Source organism: Gekko japonicus, unplaced genomic scaffold, assembly GCF_001447785.1.
Source record: "Gekko japonicus isolate JY-2015 unplaced genomic scaffold, Gekko_japonicus_V1.1 scaffold1211, whole genome shotgun sequence".
NCBI classification, from domain to species: domain Eukaryota; kingdom Metazoa; phylum Chordata; class Lepidosauria; order Squamata; family Gekkonidae; genus Gekko; species Gekko japonicus.
This window is the reverse complement of record NW_015161990.1, coordinates 289,813-314,549: the sequence shown is the minus strand read 5'-3', so window position 1 is coordinate 314,549 and position 24,737 is coordinate 289,813. Positions and strand designations below refer to the sequence as shown.

At 55.0% G+C, this 24,737-nt stretch overlaps 1 protein-coding gene across 2 annotated transcripts in view; it reads right to left on the bottom strand.

Moving 5' to 3' along the window:
- The window catches only part of KANK2 (KN motif and ankyrin repeat domains 2), an 85,076-nt gene that overhangs the window by 11,585 nt on the left and 48,754 nt on the right, over window positions 1-24,737 (bottom strand). The window contains exons 3-7 of one of the 2 annotated variants that reach the window (XM_015405389.1): window positions 11,072-11,191; window positions 7,763-9,304; window positions 3,758-3,914; window positions 2,789-3,025; window positions 628-718 (exon numbers count right to left, since the gene is read on the bottom strand). In XM_015405389.1, the coding sequence (XP_015260875.1) occupies window positions 628-718; window positions 2,789-3,025; window positions 3,758-3,914; window positions 7,763-9,304; window positions 11,072-11,108 (2,064 nt within the window). In that variant the 5' untranslated portion in view covers window positions 11,109-11,191. The remainder of the gene's footprint in view (window positions 1-627; window positions 719-2,788; window positions 3,026-3,757; window positions 3,915-7,762; window positions 9,305-11,071; window positions 11,192-24,737) is intronic. The other variant, XM_015405390.1, reaches the window with a different exon arrangement.

Below are 24,737 nucleotides of genomic sequence, written 5' to 3'. Positions count from 1 at the left end.
CGGGGGGGGGGGGGCGTGGCTATTTGCGTCGTCACATTCTGATCTGCCATCATGTGATCAGACGCGACGTTGGCGCACCGAAGAGGACGGCCGGAGGAAATAGGCGCGTGCCGGCACGATCACACCGAACGAGTCTGTCTGCAGCCCGTGGCAAACCATTTGCTAGTAGATCTTTGCAGGTACTTTTTAACTGCGCATCTTCAGCGGCACGCCACGGGTTGGCCACGGGTGCGCGACGCTTGCCAGATGTTGTGGTGTGATCGCGCCCCGAAAATCCGCCTTTCGCGCGGCAAATTCTCCGTGTGACCTGGGCCTTAATTGATTAACAGGACTCAAAGTGGCCTTTACTGCCTGGGAGGGCAGGTCTAGGCCCAGATTCCCGGGTGAGATGAGAGCGGGCGTTATCTTGGGGCTGCCCCACTTGCAGAGGAGATTTTGCTTCAGGAGGAGGTCGGTCTGGGAAACGGGGGCGGGAGGGGGGGGAGCAGGTAACAAATTGTCCCTTTGCTGTCTACTGGAAGGAGCTCTGCAGGTATCTCCCCACAGACCCAGGAGGCTCCACGCCTGGGAGTCCCACGGCCCATCCAGCTGCTCTCTCCCACCTTGGAGGAGTTGGGAACAAAATACCGTTGCTTCCTCCATGTGCGCCTCCTCAGGGCTCTCCAGGTATTTCTGCAGGGCTTGACAGGCGGAGCGCAGTTCCTGGCTGAGCCCCTTCCTGGGGAGAGAGGAGGAGGAGGAAGGAGGAAAAGGACACAGGGGTGTGTGTGTGTGAGTTTTTGAAGGAGAGAGTTCTAAAGAGTGCGGAAAGAAGAAGAGAACGCAGAAGGGCTAAAACGTTTTTGTTCAGAGCTCTTCCCTGGAGACTAAAGACCACATTTGGGGGAAAGTCAAACTTACATGACCAAGAAACTGACAATGGCGTGGACCTGCCTTCCCTGATCCCTAAAGGCCCCCCCCTTTCCTGGGCCTTACTGCTGAGGAGCAGACCCCCCCCCCCACAGCCAGTGGACGGAGGTCACGCTAAGTTGTGCTATCATGTGCTAGCGCACCAATTTTCAAATTGTAGCACAGTGATTTTCCCCCCAGCGCAGGGCACCAAAGAATTCTACCTGCCAAGGATGCTGGGCTGCTGTGGCTTTTGCCTGGGTTCCAAGAGGACTGCTGTCTTTCTCTCTTGCGCTCTTCCTGTCCCTTCCCACCCCCGTGTTTGCCCATAGGCTTTCCTGGAGCAGGAGGCCAAAGAGAAGGGAGGAAGGAGAGGTGGGCCTGGACGAGGCAAGAAAAAGTTTGCAGGTCCTCCGGAGAAGGGTTTTTCTGTGTGGCAAGGCGGGAGGGGGAGAGGAAAAAAGAAAGGAAAGCAGTTAGCGCTGTTCTGCTTGTCCTGGGGACTTGTGGGATGTCTTTAGTGATGGAGGCTGAGGCAGGTGAGTTCGGGGTGCGCAATGCCAAGGGAAGAGAACTGGCGAGGGGCGGAGGGAAGCACCTCGTGCTGTATCCAGGGCAGAGGGGGGAGACAGAAATGCCTGCGGTGTATATGCGGGGGGGGGGGGGGGCTCCCTTACCTTCAGTGTGAGTGGGGGTGAGTCCCATAACTGCTAAGTTTATCTGGGAGTCTTTGGTGAGGTACCCTCTGTCAAAAGCCTTTTGAAAGTCCAGGTATATAATGTCTACCAGGTCACTGTTGTCGACATGCTTGTTCCCTTTCTCAAAGAGCTCCCAAAGGTTGGTGAGGCAGGACTTCCTTTTGCAGAAGCCATGCTGATTTTCCATCAGCAGGCTTTGTCCTTCTATGTGCCTAACAATTCTATCTTTGATTACGGTTTCCACTAATTTGCCTGGGATAGACCTTAGGCTGACTGGCCTGGTTCCCCTCTGGATCTCTTTTTAAAAATTAGTGTCACATTTGCTACTCTCCAGTTTTCTGGTACAGCAGCTGAATTTAGTGACAGGTTACATATACAGGTTAGTAGATCACTAACTCTCGGATGTATGCTCTCGGATGTATGCTATCAGGACCTGGAGAATTATTGGGTCTTAATTTCCCCAGTAGATCTAGACTCTCATTTCTGATCACTTCAATTTGGCCGAGTTCTTCAGATTCCCTTCCTGAAAATAGGGGCTGTGGCGTGGGTCTGTGCCCCACACTTTCCACGGTGAGCACAGAAGCAAAAAAGCCACTGAGCTTCTCTGCCGTCTCCCCACCTTCCTTCAGCAATCCCTTTATTCCTTTGTCGTCCAAAGGCCCCACTGCTTCCCTGGCTGTTTTCCTGTTCTGGATATATTTTACAAAGTGTTTTTTGTTTGTCTTGATGCGAGACAAAAACCCTCGTCAGCTCCCCTTCAGCTTCTCTGTGGGAAACCAGCCTGTCGACACAAGACCCGGTCTACTTGGAGCCACATCCTGATGGCAAGGCCGTTGCTGCTGCTTGGCCACCCATCAGAAAGGGACCCCCGGCATCCTTTGAAAAACCATCAAAAATGTAGGAATTTCACCAGAGCCAGGTTTCTTTCCCAGTTGTCCTTCTACTTGCCACCAGGAATGCATCACAGCCTGGATCTAAGGAGGCAATGCCTCTGGGCACACGCAGAGTGCCTTTCAGACATGTAACAGCAGCCAGTCACATCGCCTGGTTTAACCCCAAAAAGGGGCAGAGAGTCGTGGTAGCCCTGAACACAGAGGCTGATGGCCACGGCTCCTGTGAAGCCCCACATCGGGGCGCAGGCCAATCCGTGCCTCCACAGAAGACCACAACAACAGTTGCAGGAAAGTGCAGCTCCCGTTTACCCAGGATCGTCTGCTTGCTCCTTGCTTTTAGCCATGAGTCTTCCTTCCCCTTCAGCGGGTGCTCCTGAACGAGCCGTCTCCGTGGCTGTCGGGGGTGCCGTGGGGGGCTCAGCCGCAGACGCCTGCCCTGCAAGGAGCCCGTCACTCGCCTCGTGGTATTCGCTCTCCGTGCTCTCGTTGTCCGAGACGTTCTCTGCTGTGCTGGAGTCTTCAGAGGAGGAGGAGGGGGACTCGTACCTGGGAGGAGCAACGGCAAGTGAGAAGGGCCAGAGAGGCTCGGGAAAGCGGTCCTAGATTCCTCCCCCAGAGAGGAGGAGAGAACCCAAGAGCGGCTCCGTGCCATCCCATCTCTTCCCTACGGAGGATTTCTCCACGGCTCCCCTTTGGAACCCCCCCAGAGGGAAAGGAGGATGAGGCCTCCTTGGGAAGGGAGGCACAGTCTAAAGCCGGCGGTGCCTGCACCCACAAAGCCAGCCTCACGCACGTCATGTTCCGGGCAAAGGGCTCAGCGGGACACGGGGTGTGTGTGTGTGAAGCTGCCCTCTAGATGCTGCCCGAGGCCACCGCTTCAGCCCAGACGTCCGGGATGGACACCCAAAAAGCCTCCCGTTGGGTCATGCTGCAGGGAGGAGGGCTTTGCCGTACCTAGATTCCTCCCCCAGAGAGGAGGAGAGAACCCAAGAGCGGCTCCGTGCCATCCCATCCCTTCCCCATGGAGGATTTCTCCACGGCTCCCGTTTGGAACCCCCACAGAGGGAAAGGAGGATGAGGCCTCCCCGGGAAGGGAGGCACAGTCTAAAAGCGGCGGTGAGAGAAGACCGCTGAGGCCGCACCCACAAAGCAAGCCTCACGCACGCCATGCTCCGGGCAAAGGGCTCAGCGGGACACCAGGGGGTGGCGTGTGTGTGAAGCTGCCCTCTGGATGCCGCCCAAGGCCACCGCTCCAGCCCAGAAGTCCGGGATGGACACCTGAAAAGCCTCCCATTGGGTCGTACTGCAGGGAGGAGGGCTTTGCCGTACCCGCCGTTGACGCCCACCGACTGCAAGTGCTTCTGGCTGCCAGGGAGGCCCGTGGGCTCCTTCACCTCCTCCTCCGTGACCGATCGGACCCCCGCTGTGCATGCAGCTGTGGGGAAATGGAAGAAAGGCAGCTGCGGTCAGAGGGGGCCTCCGCAGAGGACCTCACGGCCAACGGTCCACCCCCGCCTCCTTACCTGGGTCCTCCTGCTCACCCGGTGCACCCGAGCGAGGCTCCTGGGGGAGACAGAGGGTCTCTGGAACAGGGGACAGAAGGCAGGCATCAGCCCCGGCCCCTCCCCCCCTTCCCTGAGCAGTTAGTTGGTTAGAATGGACAAAAGGAAGGATGTCCTTCATCACCCAAAGAGTGATGAACCCATAGAGTTCACTGCCACAGGAGGAGGTGGCAGCTACAAGCATGGACAGCTTCAAGAGGGGATTGGATAAACGTATGGAGCAGAGGTCCCTCAGTGGCTATGAGCCACAAGGTATAGATAGGAGCTCTCGGTCTGGGCCAAGGGATGCTCTGTGTTCTTGGTGCTTCAGGGAGGGGTCAACAGTGGGAGGGCTTCTAGCATCCTGGCCCCACTGCTGGACCTCCTGAGGGCCCCTGGTGTTTTTGGTCACTGCATGACACAGAGTGTCAGACTGGATGGGCCACTGGCCTGATCCAACATTGGCTTCTCTCTTATGTTCTTATTAGAGAGAATTGGATGAACATATGGAGCAGAGGTCCATCAGTGGCTCAGCCACAAGGTATAGATAGGAACTCTCGGTCTGGGGCAAGGGATGCTCTGTATTCTTGGTGCTTGGGGGGGGGGGGACAGTGGGATGGCTTCTAGTGTCATCTGGCCCCACTGCTGGACCTCCTGAGGGCACCTAGTGTTTCTGGCCACCGTGTGACACAGAGTGTTGGACTGGATGGGCCACTGGCCTGGTCCAACACTGGCTTCTCTTATGTTCTTATAAGAGGGAATTAGACAAGCATATGGAGCAGAGGTCCATCAGTGGCTATGAGCCACAAGGTATAGGTAGGAACTCTCGGTCCGAGGCAAGTGATGCTCTGTCTTCTTGGTGCTTGGGGGGGGGGGCAACAGTGGGAGGGCTTCTGGTGTCCTGGCCCCACTGCTGGACCTCCTGATGGCACCTGGTATTTCTGGCCACCGTGTGACACAGAGTGTTGGACTGGAGGGGCCATTGGCCTGATCCAGCATGGGATTCTCTTAGGTTCTCTGATGTTCCTCACCATATGGGGTGCATGAGGCTGGCTGTCCTGCCCCCCCCCCCGGTTCTTTCTCCTCTGTAGGGTGGGTGGGCCTCACTTGTGCCAGAACCCTGCCCACATTTAACAGGGATCCAAAGTGAGGAGGGGCTGTCGTATAGGGTGGGTGGTGTGACCAACAGACGTGATTTTCTGACACACAAGAACCTGACAGGCAGGCAGGCAGGCGGACAGACAGACAGACAGACAGACAGAGCTGAACAGCTGCCAGCAGAAGACGGCTTCCCAGAACACTGCAGAGCTTTTTATTCACTGACTTCCAAACTGGCCAACAAATGCCTGTACAAGGATCTGCCAGTGACCATTGGGAACAATCGTGGGACCTGCAGGGGAGACTTCTACTGCTCCCCAGATCGGGGGGGGGGGGGCGCGTGGGGGGCGGAGTGTTCTCAAGGGACTCTGGGAAAGGGTCGGCTCATGGGCACCACCAGCTGACAGAGGACTCTCACTTAGGAGAAGGGGTTGTTTTCATTCAGGATTGTGAGGAAAGCCCTTTTTGAATTTATGTAAGATGTGGAATTTAATTGTTCAGCTGACCAATCAGTTTGCAGCTGACCAACTCAGAGGCTGGCCCTCTTTCCACTAGTCCACACTCACCTTTCCTAGGGACGCCTGCCTGAGGCCACATCCCGTTCCCGGCTTCCGTGTTGCTGGATCCCCAGAGACACATCAGCAACGGAGGAACCAAACAAGGCGGCCAGACGACCTGGGGAGTCCCCACAGCAGCGATACAGATGCCGCCATCTGTCATCTCTTTATCCCCCGTGCTGCCCAGAGAGCAGCCACGACAGCCCAGGGCTCTCCACCTGAGACACAGCCACGGGGGGAACAGGAGCCACGCAGGACACATGGCAGCGTGGGGCTCCCTCCCCAAACCCTGAGGTCTTCTGGCCTGTGGGCACGCAGCGGGAGCCTCCTCCTCTTTCCCCCTCACAGGGCACCTGAGAACCTGGCGCGGCACTGAGAGCGTGCTGAACTGCAGCCCCCCCCTCCCCCCCACCGCCTCCCAGGCCCAGAAGCCCCATCCGAGGCTGCTCATCCCACCGTGACTAGCAAAATCAAGCACACGCCTGGTTTCCAGTCCCAGCCTCCCGGAGAGGGGCGTCACAGCAGACAGCCGAGTCCCGTCGGGCTCACTCAGGCTGCTCCCCAACTAGAAAGAGGGTCTTTTACAAAACAAAAACGCATCCAAGACATTTCACAACTGAGCAGGGGTCATTTCCTGCCGGAGCGCACAGGAGCGGAGCTCCGGTAGTAAAGAGCCCTGTGGGCGGGCACATGCAACAAGCCCTGCCCCCTGTTCCCAGCAGCCCTCAGTCAGAGCAAGAAGCAGCCAGTCAAGTTGCAGAGCCCCGCACCCTGCCCCCCCGGCCCAAAACAGTCCAGTGGCACCTTTAAGGTCAAGGTTTATTCAGGTGCAAGCTCTCCCTCCTCTGCGAGGACAGATCTGCACCTTCCCCCCCGCCAATAGCTAGCCATCCAAAAGAGTCCATTGGAGCCTGAGCGGTGTGTGTTGCCTTCTGACACACTTTCGGTGACGTCAGGGGGTGTGGAATATGCAAATGAGTTATGCTAATGAGCTATGCTAATGAGCTCCTGCACCTCTTTTTCTACGAAGTGACCCCTGCAACTGAGGCTTGCATTCTTTGATCTCATCCTGGGAACAGCAGAGACTATTTTAAGAGCATCTCTTTCTGTAAGCAGCTGGTAAAAATCTGCATCTTCAATACACGAAACCCTTTTAATAGAAGAGTTGCAGGGGGTGGAGAGGGAACTTTGGAGAGGGCTCTGCTGTACATTTGCAGCTTGGGGGGGGGGGACAGACCTAGAACTAGGTGCAGGTATGGCTGCTGGGCCCAGACCAGGCAGAGACCATGGTGACGCTGGAGGGTCCTCAGAGGCGGAACTTTTCCAGACCTTCTGGGTTGGAGGGGGTTTGGCTGCTGAGATTCATGCCTTCTGGGGCTAACTTTAACTCCGCTCAGAGGAAACCTCAGGCACGGCCACGGTTCCACACAGAATGAATGGGGGCCTTTGGGGGGGGCAGGGAGAGGAGACAGCCCGGTTGCCCTCATCCTTTCTAGCACCGTTGCTGTTTATCAGCCCTTTAGAAAAGAGCAAGAGCCCAGCAGCCGCTTAAAGACTCACAGAATTAGTGGCCGGCCAGGAGCTTCCCGGAGTCCCCCTGCTCCCTTCTTCAGATTCCAGTGGCCAAGGCTCCCTCTAAGCCGTGGAGTCCTGTGAGCAAAAATCCTACTTTGTGAGCTGCTGGCATTAAAGTTGTGAGCGAGCGATTTGGCCCCTGCATGAATCAGTCTGCTCTGGAGCCCCATCCTTCCTGAGCTAAGGCAAAACTGTGTGAGCCGGAGGCTAAAAGACTGTGAGCTGGCTCACGCTGACTCAGCTGAGAGGGAGCACTGCAGTGACCCAGGAAAGCTCCTCCCCCTGCCACTCATCCGGTCGGTCTTTAAGGGGCTTCTGGGCTCTCTTGCTCTTTTCTGCTGCTACAAACAAACTAACCCGGCGGCCCCTCTGGGTCTATCAGCACTTTGGATGTGTTAGAAGACGAACTGGGCGGGAGCACAGTTTGAAGACAGGTGGGACTGGGGGGGGTGGGGGGGTGGGGAGATGTGGCTGCTGCTTCTGCTCCAGGGCAAACGGGCCCCTCCCCCTACCTGTCTCCGGCTTCCCCGTCCGGTCCTCCTCTGTGCTGATGATGCTGATCTTTTTCACAGAATGGAACGTGGTCGTTGCGTTCGCAGGGCCGGCGTGGGTGGGGAACGTGGTCTCCATCACCTCTTCACTGTGATACGTGGAGCGGAGGGGCATCGTGGCTCCCTGGGCCCCCGGGTCTCTGCCCGCCAAGGGTCTGGGGCTGGTACCGGACTCTTCCGTCTCCAGGCGGCGTGCCTCCTCCCATGGCCTGTGGCCTGGCCCTGTGGCCGTGCTGGTGACCACCTCTGGCTCGCTTTCCCCCTGGACCACCTCAGCCACATTCTGGCCAACGGAGGCCTCCCGGTGCCTCTGGGGGGGCCCTTCGTCCCGCTGCTCTGCACCCGCTCCCCCCGCCCCCCATTCTGCCGGGCCGCTCCCGTTCCCCGTGGACGTCCACTTGTCCTCCTTCTCCTTGCCCCGATGCTCCGTGTTCCGCTGGGCGGCCTGGAGCTCTTGGAGCGCCCTCTCCAGCTGCCTTTCCAGCACCGCGACCTTGGCTGACAGGGCGTGCGTGGCCGGGCTCTGCCGCTCGGCCTCCTCCAGGGAAGGCCAGCCCAGCTCCTCCTCCCGGACGGCCACCGCCACGTCACACTTCCCGCCCTCTGCCTCTTCGGCCGACCTCCCCACAGCCACCGACCTCACCTCCTTCCCGCCTGCGCCCTCCTCCGCCTTCCCCCCCCCTGCCCCTTCCTCCGGGATGTCTATGTAGAGCTCCCCCCTGGACCTGCCCCTGCCGAGGGGCCCCCCCGGGTGGCCCAGGAACTTCTGGCTCTTCAGCTGGACGCTCAGCTGCCGCTTCTCCTCCTGGAGCACGGAGACCTTCACCTGGAGCACCGGCACCATCTTCACCTGCTCCTCCAGCAGGCGCAGCTTCCTCAGGGCCACCGCCATCTGCTCCCGGACGTGCTGCAGGTGTCCCGGGGTCGGTGAGACCGGGGTGGACAGCCCGGAGCCGACAGGTGTGAACTGTCCAGGGGCACCCTGCTGCGAACCGTTGTGGGAAGCCTGGCGGGAGAGGCTTGGGTTTCCCACCAGGGAGCTGGTGGATCCGGAGATGCTGCTGTGGCTCAGGCTTCGGAGGCCACTGGCCCTGGGCCTGTCCTCCTCGCCGGAGCCCGCTTGGTCTTCCAGCTTCTTCCTGGCGTCCAGCAAGGTCTTCTCCACACGGGCATTGAAGTTGCTCGACATGGCATGGCTGTACTGTGGGTAGAAGCTGCGTCCGCAATACGAATAGGAGGAGTGCTGACTGTCCATGCTGGCGTTGGAGCAGAGCGACTCCGTGGACGTCCACCAAGAGCCGGTGTAGCCATAACCCCGCGGCAATGAGCTGTACCGTGGTCGGCGGTGGACCGGAATGCGCTTGATGGTGTTGCCTTTCTCAATGTCATCCACATATTTGAGAAAGTCCAGGTCCAGGCGGTAGCCGTAGGGGGTCTCCACCGAATAGTGCACATCTGGATCCTTCCCATGAAAGGACGTAGCGGAGGCGGGGTTGGCTTTCCCTGCACAACAGGAAGGGGACACAGATCAGCTCAACTATTTCCATTTCTAAAAATCTGGTTCAGCACCCTCCATATGATAAGATTGGGTAACATAATGTTCGAACCACAAGGAAAGGAGGGAATATGCATGTTTTAATAAAAAAATAGATTGAAGTTGTGCATGGAGAGTTTCAAGTCAGGAGCAACTATTTATATATATATATTATTTATTTATTTATTAGATTTATATCCCGCCCTTCCACATGGGCTCAGGGCGGCTAACGTAAGAGGCAAATCCCACACATAAAACAATTTAAAACCAGTAATCATTACAATTAAAATATCGGTGCTCAACAGTAAACTATAACAATTCCAAGATGGGGATTCCGATGATACGCTCCGGGGAACGCTGACATCTCTTCTGGTGAGTACTTCACTTTGTCAGTTCTTCCATCCCAGGGCCGGCGCACCTTGTAGAAAATTCCACCAACAAAGATGACAACACGGTGGTGGTACAGTGGCGGCGGCGGCCCCTATTCAAAAGCCTGGCGGAACTGTACTAGGTCCCGCAGGGCCCTGATCTCCTCTGGGAGCTCATTCCACCAGGTAGGAGCTGCCATCAAAAAAGCCCTGGCCCTGGTAGCAGCATATTTAGCAACCTTTAGTCATGTTATGTCATGTTTATGGACATGTTTTGTCATGTTTATGGACATTCCATGACATTACTGCATTTCTCCCAATGAACAGAGGACATTTTTGTTCAAGAGAACCAGACCTCTTGCAGCAATAAGTGGGGGAAGTCCTCTAATTTATACATTTAGAAAAAACAAATATGCCACTTTTCCAGAAGCAAGCTCAAAGCAGATCACTAAGTAGAAACAGTATAATAAAATAATGAGCACAACAAAATAAGAAGGATAAATAATAATATAATAAGCCATAAAATTCTCTATTTCTGCTTTCCTAGCAAATCAACTGTTCTTATCTGCAAATATACATGTCAAAGCATCGATCTGATGCTTGGTTCCATCTACAGCCCTAGCCACAGGCTCATCTGAGAGAGGTCTTTCCAGTCACACACAAAGTCATGAATGAAACAACACACAGAGAGGCACTAACTCCTTGGTGACCAGTGCTCAGTGATGGATCATTTGCCTCAGCCGGGTGCTCAGCCAAACTCCAGGTACCTTCCAGAAGCATCATAAACTCTTTTTCAGTTGGGCTGTTTCTGTTAATCAATTGCTCATTTTATCATCAACACACTGCTGCCTGCTTCAAGAAACTGGGATCTGGCAGGCTATGAGTGCAAAACGGGAACGGCCTGAGTGTGCACAGAGTCACTGTTCCTGTCCTGATTTGGCGCAGCGCTGGGTTGTGGGCGCCCAGGCCAAGCGACACGGCAGAGTGCGGCCAGTATTCCGAGCGCGCCCAGCTGGTGGACTGCCAAGGTGGGATCTGCCACCTGGCACTCGGAAACACCAAGGAGACTCAAAACCCAACATCTGCCAAGGCAGTAGACATTGCACTAACTCCAGTATCCACTCAGCTGGACTTTATGAGCTTTGGGTGAAAAAGGCAAACTGTTTACACTGCCCATACACCAGAAGCCTGGCTCCAACCCACTTCCCATCAGCACCCCACCCACCTCAGGTCCATGAAACAAGAATTCAAAACAACCTCCCCTGATGTGCCACTCAAAGCAACGGAAGAGATGCTTGTAGCTCCCGCCACAGAGTGAACGCCCCACACCGCTGGAATACAGACAAAAAGCAATGTTTGCATACCCACCTGGGAAGCCAGTCTCCATACGCAAAACTTGCGCCATTCTTTAATCCGGTCTCAAATTCAGGGAGTGCATCCAAAACAGCTGCGGGATCTTCTTTGAGCCAGGAAGGGAGATCGCATGGCCTGCAAAGGAGACCACAGGTTCAAATGCAAGGGTGCCCACAGACAGACGGCCCAGTCACACCAGCCGGGAGGGGGGCAGCGTGCTCTGCCTGTCTGCCTCCGAAGGGGTGGGAAGGCAAAAGGCTCCACCCTACGTCACACGGTCTATTGGGAGGGGAAAAAGATAACGAGACCTTTTTTTATCAGTGAGCTAAAATTATGTCCGCTATGCTTGCTAAGTGTGCCTGGAGTTGAAATTCTTTTGACACCTCAGGAGTCAAACACGACAGAAATCTGGAGGGTGCAGAGTTATGAAGCGCAGATGGGGGACGGGAGCCAGAGATTTCTGTGACGGCCACACAGTTAATCTCCCCCCAGTGTAATATTCCAATCTGCAAAACGCTTTATGCGCATCTCAAGACAGGATAGCTACTGACTTTTTAGTTTGGTTGCTATAATGCACAACCTTTAAAATTCTGTCTACTGCATCTCTTGGTTGTCCATTTATCCACGTAGTGGTGTGTCAGAGCACTTGTTCCAGTTGCCAAAACAGCTGAAAATATTTGGGCGTCTTGACTGAGGAGGGTAGTGGGGAGGCCTCTCTGGTTCCATGCATCTGACACTTTTTCCCGGTTCTGAAACAACCATCAGCCTAGTTTTATGTCACATGTCTGGATCAACATTCCCTTCTTGTATATTATTACACAACAATGTGAAATGAGGCATTAAAATATCTGAAAATCATCTATAAAATGCATCTGAGGACCCATCCAAACCAGGAACCTTGTCTTTCTAAATTTTTTTAAAATAACTCATCTTGCTACTCTTTCTGTTACTTCAAGAAGAGATTGGATTTATCCCCCACCCTTCACTACCCGGAGGAGTCTCAGAGCGGCTTACAAACTCCTTTCCCTTCCCCTCCCCACAACAGACACCCTGTGAGCAATGTTCCCTCTAAGCTGTGGAGTCTTGTGAGCAAAAACACTACTTTATGAGCTACTGGCAATAAAGTTGTGAGTGAGCGATTTGGCTACTGCATAAATTAGTTTGCTCTGGAGCCCTCCTTCCTGAGCTAAGGCAAAAATATGTGAGCCAGAGGCTAAAAAACCATGAGCTAGCTCACACTAACTCAGCTTAGAGGGAACACTGCCTGTGAGGTAGGTGGGGTGGAGAGAGTTCTTTCGAGGACTGCGCTTGAGAGAACAGCTCTGAGAGGACTTGTGACTGACCCAAGGTCACACCAGCAGCTGCATGTGAAGTAACGGGGAATCAAACCCCATTCTCCCAGATTAGAGTCCGCGCACTTAACCACGACACCAAACTGTAGCTTTGTGTACTGCAGCTTTGTGATCCTCCCCCTTCAACTGCATTCCAGTCTCATCCGGACAGGAATTTACCCTGTTTACTGAGGGATGACCTGATCAAAAAAATCAAATTGCTGATTGATACCTTTTGCATCACATTAGTGTTCTTTCTGACTATTCGTTATTCAAAACACCTTACTTCTTTCTTAAGTACCTTGCCCGTACTTGAAAATTTTGATTAGTAAAATTCATAATACGTTTGATTATAATATCCATCTAGTCATGCCGGCCACATGACCACGGAAACGTCTTCGGACAGCGCTGGCTCTTTGGCTTGGAAACGGAGATGAGCACCGCATCCCTAGAGTCGGATTCGACTGGCTTTCGAGCGAGGGAAACCTTTACCCTTTACCTTTAATATTGTCTGGCTTTTATTATCTCCTAAATTTTTCATTGATCTGAGCGGGATGGCCCAGGCTGGCCAGACCTCGTCGGATCTCAGAAGCTGAGCAGGGCCGGCCCCGGCTGCTATTTGGACGGGAGACCTCCAAGGAGGTTCGGGGGGGTGACACAGAGGCAGGCAACGGCCAAAACCACACCCCTGAACGCGTCTTGCCTTGAAACACCCCCCCCCCAGGGGGTCACCATAAGTCAACCGTGACTTGATAGCAAAACCCCCCCCATACAGTTTCCAGTTCAGCTCATTTTCCAATGCATTCTCCATGAATTTTATGCCCACCTCATCCTTTATGTCCCTCCCCCTCCCAATATGTCTGCTTCTTCCAAAATATAGTTTTTTTTCGGCAGCATCCTGTTGGTTCTTATTCCCTGAGGTTTCACCCATGAGAACACCCCTTATAAGAGTTTTGCACCCCAGGAAATGTCTTGGGGCCACCCGGGGGCAGCATTAATTCCAAAGAATGGCTGGATTTCCGGCTATCTTCAAGTCCAGCAGCACCTTACAGACGAGCAAGATTTTGGGAGTATAAACGCTCAAGAGTCGAGGCTCCCTTCATCAGAGCGGATCTCCAGTGTTCGCTTGTCAGCAATTGTTCTCTTTAACCGTAACCATAGACGTGACACGGGCGGGTGGCACAGACTCTGGTGCACGGTCAGAAACCGCTTTATGGCTTGAATCAAAGACTGCCCGACATCAACTCTTTGGCACAAGGATATATAATCAGTTCTTGAATATGCATTGTTCCTAGATGAATCAAATGCAGAATCTTTTATTTGGGGATCATTTCCCCTCCATGTATTTATGTAATGAATTTTTGCCCCTCCCTCCCAGCCAAGGCGGGCCCAGGGCAGCTTACACAAGAACAGCACACAGTTACAATAAAAACATAAAATATAAATTAGATTAAAACAATTCTAAAACCCTTTAAACCGCACAGTATAGTAAAGTGCTACTACTGAGCCTTTGGGGTAGGGCGGGATATAAATCCAAGGATAAATAAATAAATAAAAATAAAATAAATTGTGTTTATTGACAAGATTTGAACTTCAGGTGTGTGATTATACATTTTGCATTTATTGTATCCGTTTTGACTAACAGCAGGTTGTATATAGATTCAGGTGGGGGGGTCGCTCTGTTCACCTGAAGCAACAGAACGGAAGTTTGAGTCCAGTCAGGCACCTTTAAGACCAACAAAGTTTTGTTTTGGGTATCAGCTTTTTAGTGCAGGCACACTTATTTAATATTTAAAGCTTCTCCTATAATAAGTTCAACACTTTATATCGTTTTTTCTGTCTGTATTATACTGGTTTTTGTCACTTTGTCTTCTAATTCTGTAATCTACCCTTACCTTGAACAAGAAAGGCAGATTATAAATGTAAGTACGCAAATAAACATTTCAATAGATTTGTTTGTGATCTAGATTCGAAGCAGCGACGGTCCAGATCTGTCCGGTTCAGGGACCGAATCGCCGGTCTCTGACTTCACCTCCCTCCCTGTCCCCCCCCCACGACACGGGCGTCACCCCCCTGGACTCCCTCCAGACCCCGTAACATTGGGAAGGCCCCCACCTCCGCAAAACCCTTTGAAAGCTTAGGGGACGGGGCGACACAAGTAGGGTGTGGTGGGGGGGGGAAGGCGGGCAGGGTGGCACAGAGCGGCGGTGGGCGTGCGAGGCCAGAGGGCACGCAAAGGGACCGGACGGAGTGACAGAGCCGTGTGCCCGCGGGCACTTGCCCTGCCCTCCCGCTCTCTGGTATCCCTCCAGCCCCCTCCATTCCGGCTTCCCAAGCACAGGTTTCTTGGGGGGCTGCGGGAGGCAAAGGGGAGTGGGGCGGACCCCCTCCCTCCGCCCTGAGCCCCGGGTCAGCTGCAGACCCTCCTGTGCTTCCCCCCCTCCCCAGGCACAACAGGCTCCCCTGTCCTCCCCGGCTGCCTCGGCCTCTCCTCCTCCTCCTCCTCCTCCTCGGCCTTCCAAGAGGTCTGCCTCCAAGGGGCAGGAGGCGGCAGGAGCCCTTCGGCTCAGGAGAGGATGCCTCCTCCGTTCCCAAACAGAACTGAAAAGGCTCCATGGTCCCTTTGTTACGGCAAAGGGCTCCTGCTCCCCCCCCCTTCCCTCCAGCGTTCCCTCTAAGCTGAGTCCGTGCGAGCCAGCTCCCAGTTTTTTAGTCTCCGGCTCGCACATTTCCGTCTCCGCTCAGGAAGGAGCAAACTGATTGATGCAGCAGCCGAATCCTTCACTCGCAGCTTTCATGCCGGTAGCTCACAAAGTAGGATTTTTGCTCACGAGACTCTAGAGCTTAGAGGGGGCATTGCTCCCCCCCCCCACACACACACACACACACACACTCGCGTGTCAGGGGATTTCCCCCGCTGTGTCTCCGATGCCCTGGGAAGGGGAGTCTTGCCCAGGCGGTCTCGCCACCAACGGTGTCTGAGGGAGGAGGGGTTCTCGACGGGGGGGGAGGGGGAGCAGACAGGTTCCTCAGGGCCCAGCTCAGCCCGAGGGGCCATGGCGCTGAAGCCCTGCTGGTGGCGATTCAGCCGCACCGTCCCCGGCAGACGTCTCCTGTTATGGATCGAGCCTAAGCCTTTCCTCTAGCTGAACCTAGAACAGGCTGAGCTTGCTTCTCCAGGACAATAGCTCGCCTGGATCCAGGAACCAACCTACAGATAAGCAGTGTGATGTCAATAGCCTATCAGGGGGGAGTGTGTTGGGTGTGGTGTTTTGCATGCCTTATAAGCAGGGCTCCAGCCCCCCCCGCTGCCACTGCTGCTTTCTGCTGCCTTCAGAAAATGGCAAAGCCCCCCCCTCGTCCCCTGGAGAGGCCCGGCGGACCACCAGCGCCCCGGCTGGCAGTGGATGCTGCTGCTGCGGTCTCTTGAGAGCCCTCCTGCCTACCTTGCCTGGCGGCAGCACAGAGACTAACGTCCTGCCCTCTCCAGAGAGGCAAGGAGAGGCTCTTCAGCAGCCAGAGGGCGGCCTCCTCCCACTTGGCCAAAGTCAGCAATGGGAAGGTCATGCTGCCAACGGGAAGGGGGCAAAGTGAGAGGAAGGGGCGAGCAAGCTCTCGACTTCATGAGGGATTCTCGCCAGGCCAAGCAAGAGAACAGTGGGGTGGGGTGGGGTGGGGGACACACATCCCAGGGCATGACAGAAAAGCCCCCCCCCCCGTGTCTGCCATCCAAAAGAGTTCTAAACTGGACGACTGGAGGGGCTGGGCACACTGACACGGCAGTCCAATGCCCTTGGGCTCAGAAGAAAGTCACTGTGTGTTAGGTACTGGGATCGAATCATCCCTGACTGAATCACCCCAGAGAGTGGCTGAGCTTGGCTGCTTGGAAGGGGGGGGGACTCTGCGGCATTGTGCCCTGCGGAGGCCCCTCCCCTCCCCAAACCCCGCCCTCTCCTGGCTCCACCCCCAAAGTCTCCAGGTAGTTTCCAACCCAGACCTGGCAACCCTACCTGACCTCCAGGTGGGCTGAGACAGCTCTGGTCTGAAGCTACCTGGCAGTGGGTCGGGGTGGGGGCGGGAGCGGGAAGAGGCCTTGCAAGGCTCAGGGTGTGCGGCTGCATGGATGGTGCACGGCTTCCTCCTCCAGGGCAAGCAGACATCTCGCAGCCCCTTTGGCCTGCAGGCCTCAGCCCAGTGGGTGAGCTGCTCCTGTCAAGCCAGCCCTGGCCCCGAGGGGGGGGGTCCTCGTGTTTTTTTGTAGGGACTGGGGTGTGGGGCTGGCTGGGTTGTGCATTCTTTAAATTGGTGTCTCTGTGAGTTTTATTTCATCAGCTGCCTGGAATCCTTAATGTGGGCGGGAAAGTTGTGGGTTTTTACAAGCTGGGCTGTGGCGATAATAAAGAGAAAGTTGTGGGTTTTTACAAGCTGGGCTGTGGCGACAATAAAGAGAATGTGAAAGGGGTGGGTGAGGTACCACTGGAGATCATAGAATGTTAAGAGTTGGAAGGGACCTTGCAGGTCATCTAGTCCAACCCCCTGCACTCTGCAGGAGCACAGCCGAAAGAGAGCCCTACAACATACCCGAAAGAGGGTCAGACAGCCTCCGCTTGGAAACGTTCAGCGAAGGAGCACCCACCACCTCCCGAGGCGGTCTGTTCCACTGCTCAACCACTCTGACAGTTAGGAAGTTTCTCCGGATATTCAGTCGGTATCGACTCCCTTGTAATTTCCACCCATTAGATCTCGTCTTGCAATCTGGAGCAAGAGAGAATAGATCTGCTCCATCTTCTACACATGACAGCCCTTCAGATACTTGAAGACTGCAATCATGTCCCCTCTAAGCCTTCTCTTTCCCAGGCTAAACATACCCAACTCTTTCAGCCTTTCCTCGTAAGACTTGGATTCCAACCCTCTCACCCTCCTGGTTGCTCTCTTCTGGACACACTCGAGCTTGTCAACATCCTTCCTAAAATGTGGTGCCCAAAACTGGACACAGGACTCCAGGTGAGGCCCCTGACCATAGCAGAATAGATCCTCAGTCACTACCTGGATAAGAACTTGAAGCAAGTAAATGCAGCATCTCCGCTATACTCCTAAATACGGCAAAGCAATTGACAATCTTCATTTGACTTCAGCAGCATCTATCATTTGATTGGCCTTGGCTTGGCTTGAGAAAAGGGGCATGTTTTCAAGGAAGCAGCCCAGGTCTGTAAGTTTGCAGCTTGTTCCCATGATGTCAGAGAATCGGCATGTCTGAGGCTCAAGCTTCAGCTCTCCCACACCCCTAAGCGGGAATGCACAGAGCCAGAGCTCTGCTCGGCAGTTCCACCGGGGGTGCCTCTAGAAAGTGGGGGTTCACCAGTCCATCCCATCCACCAGGCCAGTCCGCTGCTACCAGATCCAGCTTCTTAATGCTCCCAACTGCTCCATCCCGGCCATGGCAGCTAAACGGAGCCGCTATTTCCAGAGGCAGTGGCGGCAGCAGCAGCAGCAGCAGCAGCAGCAGACCTCTGATTCCCGGAGGGTGGGAAGATGGGGCAGGGAAAGGCCTTGGCCTCCACGCCCTGCTTTCCCACAAGCATTTCTCTGGGCACTGCCGGAAACAGAGGGAGACTGGCTCAAAGAGATCCCCAAGGTAGAGACGACTCTTTTAGCCCCACATCTGCCCCAGCGCTGGAACACTGCAGGCGTGACTGCCACCCATAACACATAAATTCACTTGCAGAACTGAATGTGATCAGTGTTCCCTCTGAGCTGAGTGAGTGTGAGCCAGCTCACAGTTTTTTACCCTCCGGCTCACACACTTTTGTCTTCGCTTAGGGGGGATGGGGCTCCAGAGCAAACTGATTGATGCAGGAGCCGAATTGCTCGCTCACCACTTGAATGCCCAGGAGAGCTCACCAAGTAGGACTTTTGCTCACAGGACTTCCACAGCTGAGAGGGAGCCTTGGATGTGATCCCTGCTGGCACAGAAGGCTTTGCAAAGAGATCAGACAAGCTCACCGAGGTCAGACCTACCAACAGGTATGTGACTGCCAAACAGAACCTCCATGTGCAGAGACAGTGCACCACTGAACGCGAGATCCTCGGGGGGGGAACCCCCGGGGGGGGGGGGGTCATTCTGTTTTTGTGCCGGCTCAGCCACACACCCTAGGCCGACCTTTACAGACTATTGGTGTGCCCAGCAATTATGAAGCAAGGCACAGGTTACTCGAGCCAGACCCCTGAGCCGCATGGATACGGGCAGATGGCAAGCCAGGACCCTGGAAGAGGAGAGAGAGGCTGAAGAGACTGGATTCATACCCCATGGCCCTTCACTACCCCCAAGGGAGTCTCAGAGCGGCTCACAAACGCCTTTCCCTCCCCCTCCCCACCACAGACACCCTGTGAGGCGGGTGGGGCTGAGAGAACTCTGACAGAAACTGCTCCTTTTCAAGGACAGCTCTTATCAGAATTTATAACCTCCCCTTGGGGATATGTCCCCCTCGAGGCCCCACTGATGGACCTTCTGATGGGACTTGATGGTATTTCTGGCCACCGTGTGACAGAGGAGTGTTGGGCTGGAGGGGCCACTGGCCTGATCCAACATTGGCTCCTCTGATGTTCTTATAAGAGGGAATTGGATGAACATGTGGAGCAGAGGTCCATCCGTGGCTATTAGCTACAAGGTCTAGATAGGAACTCTCAGTCTGGGGCAAGTGATGCTCTGTCTTCTTGGTGCTGTTGGGGGGGTCAACAGTGGGAGGGCTTCTAGTGTCCTGGCCCCACTGCTGGACCTCCTGAGGGCACCTGGCATTTCTGGCCCCTGTGTGACCCAGAGTGTTGGACTGGATGGGCCATTGGCCTGATCCAACATTTGGCTTCTCTGATGTTCTTATAAGAGGGAATTGGATGAACATATGGAGCAGAGGTCCATCAGTGGCTATTAGCCACAAGGTATAGACAGGGACTCTGGGGCAAGGGGTGCTCTGTCTTCTTGGTGCTTGGGGGGGTCAACAGTGGGAGGGCTTCTAGTGTCCTGGCCCCACTGCTGGACCTCCTGAGGGCACCTAATGATATTTTTGGCCACTGTGTGACCCAGAGTGTTGGACTGGAGGGGCCCTTGGCCTGATCCAACACTGGCTTCTCTCTTATGTTCTTATGATCTTCCTGGCCCAAGAGGAAGAAACAGCGTCTAGCCTTGTGGCTTCCTCAGTGTCTCTTCTTTAGGTGTGACCATCTAGCAGAGGCGTTAGTCGGTAGCCCTTTTCCCCTCACCCTGGCCAGGGCCGTTAGCATCTCTGAGCCGGGGGGGGGGGGTGCTTGGCAGATAGATGACTCCTTCTCCCGACCTTTCCTCTTTCACCAGCTTCCCACTTGCAGCTGGACTTCAGGGCATTGGAGATGCATACCAGTTATTGACATCATCAATGAGATCTTCGGGGGGGGGGGAGGCATTTTACCACAGCCTGGCCCCATCTGAAGGAAGGTGTGAAAAGATTTCCCAGATACCAGATCTGTCCTCCTCACACAGAACCATGGGATGTGAGAGTTGGAAGGGACCTTGCAGGTCATCTAGTCCAACCCCTGGCTTTCACTCTGCAGGAGCGCAGCAGCTGACCAGGGGCTTCACCGGCATGGCTCCAAGGGTGTGGCGGGCCCCATTCTGCACAGCCCTCCTCTCTGGACCAGTGTAGAGAGCATTCCCACCAGCCTCTCAGCACTCCAGAGTCCAGACCGGAAGGGGCTGCAGCCGGTTTTGGTTCCACAGGGTGCCCTCCTCCGCTTGGCAGTGCTGTGCCCCTGGAGGGCGTCTGGATTCAGTCCAGCAAGGCCCTGAGCTACTCTCCGCCAGAACAGCGTCCCATCATCTGCCCCGGTGGTGTGCAGTAGGGGAGGCCCTGGTTCGAATCCCCTCTCTGCCGTGGATGCTTGCTGGGTGATGGTGGCCTCGGGCCAGTCACGCCCTCTCAGCCTGGGGGGGGGGGTGCTGCTGGTGCTGCTGCCGGTTCTGAGGCCAGCCGGGAGGGGAGGAGGACGCTGCAGACTGCTTTGTGGCAGGTGGAGACAAGCAGGTGATGAACGAAGTAGATGCTTTGCCAAGCAAACATGCAGCTGATCTGGAGAGAAGCCAGGCCCGTTCGCCTGCAGGCCGTTTTCGTTGTTGTGCAAATGAAGTGAATTAGCTGCGGTCCCTACAGAGTCAGCAGAACAGTGATGTTGTGTTGGGCTTTTATTCTGCTTATTCGGCTGCTTGTCTGCTGTGAAACCAGAGCTGTGCCACCTTGGCGTAGGGTCTTGAGTGCTCTTGTGCAAGGAAGGGCAGGATGTCCATTTACACAAAAAAAAACACCACCAAGCAGAACAGCTGTCGAGCCACTGGTCGTAGGGCTCCCTCACACCAGGACAAGCTGATGGGCGGCTGCCTTTTCACACCCAGGAGCTGAGCTCCTTGGAAAGCTGTTGTGGCTGCTGGGCGAATATGGGATGCCGGCCGCATCCAGGGTTGGAAGGAGGCGCCCCACCCGCGCGGCATGGCAGGGGACGGGCTGGGAAATAAGCCCCCTTCTCCTGGGCTGGCAGAGACTGCGTGGAAGGTGGTCTCCAGAATCCTTGCACAGTGGATGGACTTTCTTTTGGCGTAGTGGTGAAGTGTGCAGACTCTGATCTGGGAGAACCGAGTTTGATTCCCTACTCCTTCACGTGCAGCTGCTGGATGACCTTGGGCAAGCCATAGTTCTCAAGACATAAAAGGAATCTTTCTCCTCTTTGTTCATCTCCTTGGATGGGAAGAACACACGAAGGGCTAAGCCTTGACTTAGGGACTCCACCTTGACCATGCGTTGAGGGACAGTGTGCTGAACTCCCAACACTGAGAACAAAGGTAACGGAGCATTATGAATACTGCAACTTTAAACTAGCATACCCTAAGATACGTGCAGAGTTAGGGCTTAGAGGACTTTGTGTTTTCCCTTTTTTTTTGTATTCCTGCTCGGCCTGATGGTGAACAGACCACGTGTACTCTTTTTATTTGATGATTAAACTTCCTCAGCACTGGAAACCCACATTAGCATTTCCCACTAAAACACTCCCAGGGACCGGGCTGCATTTCCCAACCAGCACAGTGAGGCCCCCCACATACACCCCTCTTTCTTTCCTAATTTGGGAACGTTCCCGGGCGTTGGGACTTCCTTCTTTTGACCTCCAGCCCTGCAGGGAACACAGCTTGCAGAGGGCCGAGAAGTGCCCCATTCCCCCTCCTCCTCCTCCTCCAGGGCCTGTATGGCCTAAGACAGCTTCCTGCCAAGATCACGACTGGATGGCACTCATTCCATTTGTACAAATCCTCTCTCCATCGACAAAACATTTTGGACGGCTAGACCTGAGCTCCCTCCGCCAGAGCGCTTTGGCTCTCCGAGGGTCCTACGCCCAGATTCTTGCTGGTGTCCCTGAGGGGCTCCTGGACTTGAACCTCGAGCTGTTCTGCGGCAGACCCACATGGCCGCGCCCTCTGAGAAGGTTCTCCGTCCTTGGCCCTCTTCGACTTAAGAGGTTTGTGTTTGCGCAGGAGAAGCGGCAGAGGAAAAGGCAGGTCAGAACTGTCATCAGTTTCTGAAGGGGCCGGCTCACGACAGCAGCTCTGGCTTCCAGGCGGGGTTGGTGCATCAGTCCCTTCAGAAAGTAATCACTGTGGGGGAGGCGGCGGCAGCCGGTCCACACGTCACCCCCTGGATTTCATCCACCCACCTACAACTGCTGGACTCCAGCTGTTTTCCCAGGCCCAGATCTCGGTTCTGCCGGCGTCTGGGCTTTAGGCACCAAACCCCCCCCACACCCACCCTGCCCCCTCCCGGCTCTAAAGGCCTGGCTCCCCTCTGCCTGGCGGTCAGCGAAGCACATTGGCAGCAACAGGCCACCGAGGGCGCCTGGACCCAGCGCCACCCACGAGCCACGGCTGTGCTGGGGAGGCAGGTGTCGGGGGGGACGAGGGCCGCTTCCCCGCAGGGAGCACTTCCTGTGTTGCCCGCACTGCTGCCGTGAAGGCCGAGGCCGCGCACTCTGGCGGGCAGAGCCCCTGCGCCACCGGAGGTTCCTCTGCCTTTTCCTGCCGCCGGCTGCTTGTGGCTGCAGTTTTCCTCCAGCGCCACCCTATACTACTCCTCGAGGATATTTTTAAGGACTTTAATTATGGTTGGTAGTTGTTCTAGCCCCAGAATACCTCAACAGCAATTATCAATTTTAAAAAGCCCCCCCAAATCCCAGCCAGTGGCATCGTGGGGACTGCGCCAACCCAGGTGGAGCAGATCCGTTCTCTCTTGCTCCAGATTGCAAGACTGGATCTAATGGGTGGAAATTACAAGGGAGCCGTTACCAGTTGAATATCAGGAGAAACTTCCTGACTGTCAGAGTGGTTGAGCAGTGGAACACAGACTGCCTCGGGAGGTGGTGGAGGCTCCTTCGCTGGACGTTTCCAAGCGGAGGCTGGACGACCATCTTTCGGGTACGTTGTAGGTATGTAGGGCTGCCTTTCAGCTATGCTCCTGCAGAGTGCAGGGGGCTGGACTAGATGACCTGCAAGGTCCCTTCCAACTCTGACATTCTATGATTCTATGAAAATCACATCAATGTGGGCATACTTTGAGAGCGCAGGCCTTCCCATCCAGAGAGCACGATAACGCACTCAGACTGCATTCCTCCCTAAAACCTCAGAGTAAAGCGGGTTAAGGAAAGAGTTGATGGAAGATGGGAGAAAACCTGGAAAGAGGCAGATTAGACTGCAATGTCATGTAGATGCTTCTGGCCCCGGCCCCTCCAAAAGTCCTCATTTTAAAGCACAAGGAGAGAAAAACTTCCATGTGGAAACTGCCCAAATCAGGCACGAGATTTTTCCAGCGCTCCAGCCAGGCCACTCCTAGCAAAATCCCATGTGGTTCGGTCATGCGCTCGCTCTCTCTCTCTCTCTCTCTCTCTCTCTCTCTCTCTCTCTCTCTCTGGCCCTTGAAAGTCTGAGGCAGGCGGGGTGTGTGTGTGTGTGTGTGTGTGTGAATCTGAGTCATGATCACACATTTCATGCTCCCAAACCATGTTACACAAGAAGACCCACAGACATCTGACCAACCCCATGCTGTGAGCTTCAGTAGGAGAGATGTCATTTCCTTTGGGCATGAAAGGGAAGATGTCTCTCAGCCTACCCATCCACACATTACAAAGGCATCAGGGTCATACGGAAGCAGCATGAGGAGGAGTAGGAGGAAGAAGAGAGAAGAGATTGGGTTTGTACCCCACCCTTCACTACCCAAGGGAGTCTCAGAGCGGCTTACAATCTCCTTTCCTTTCCCCTCCCCACAACAGACACTTTGAGAGGTAGGTGGGGCTGAGAGAGCGCTCTCGAGGACTGCTCCTAAGAGAACAGCTCTGAGAGAACTTGTGACTGACCCAAGGTCACACCAGCAGCTGCATGTGGAGGAGTGGGGGATCGAAGAAGAAGAAGAGATTGGATTTATACCCTTCCCTTCACTACCCGAAGGAGTCTCAGAGTGGCTTACAATCTCCTTTCCCTTCCCCTCCCCACAACAGACACCTTGTGAGCAATGCTCCCTCTAAGCTGTGGAGTCTTGTGAGCAAAAATTCTACTTTGTGAGCTACTGGCATTAAAATTGTGAGTGAGCAATTCGGCTGCTGCATAAATTAGTTTGCTCTGGAGCCCTCCTTCCTGAGCTGAGACAAATATGTGTGAGCTGGGGGCTAAAAAACTGTGAGGTAGCTCACACTAACTCAGCTTAGAGGGAACACTGCCTGTGAGGCAGGTGGGGCTGAGAGAGCTCTGACAGAAACTGCTCTTTTTCAAGGACAGCTCTAGTCAGAACTATGGCTTGCCCAAGGTCACCCAGCAGCTGCAACTGGAGGAGTGGGGAATCAAACCAGGTTCTTCCAGATTAGAGTCCGCGCACTTTACCATTACGCCAAACTTTGTATCATGCGTGTGACAGTACTTTGGTGTCTCCCAGAGGCTCACTGGCTCTCCACCACCCCTACCCCACACTGCTTTTGGACCCTCAAATGGTGGCTACGTCAGCTTCACAACAGAGTCAACAGCTGATCTGCAGAGCGGTATGAGGAAGAGAAAACAGTGTGTGTGTGTGGGGGGGAGGCTTTGGCTGCAAACAGAGAATGGCCAGGGGGTGTGCCTGGGAGAAACAAACACACACACACACCACGGCACGTGTGATTCCAAGTCCTCCTGTCGTTGCCCGGCAAGCGCGAGGGGAGGCCCTCGCTACACGCAGAAGGGCCCTACAGATGGAAGGACACCCGTGTCGGGTGAAGGAGGAGGGACAAGACCTGCCTGAGGCTGAGCAGGGCGGGGGGGG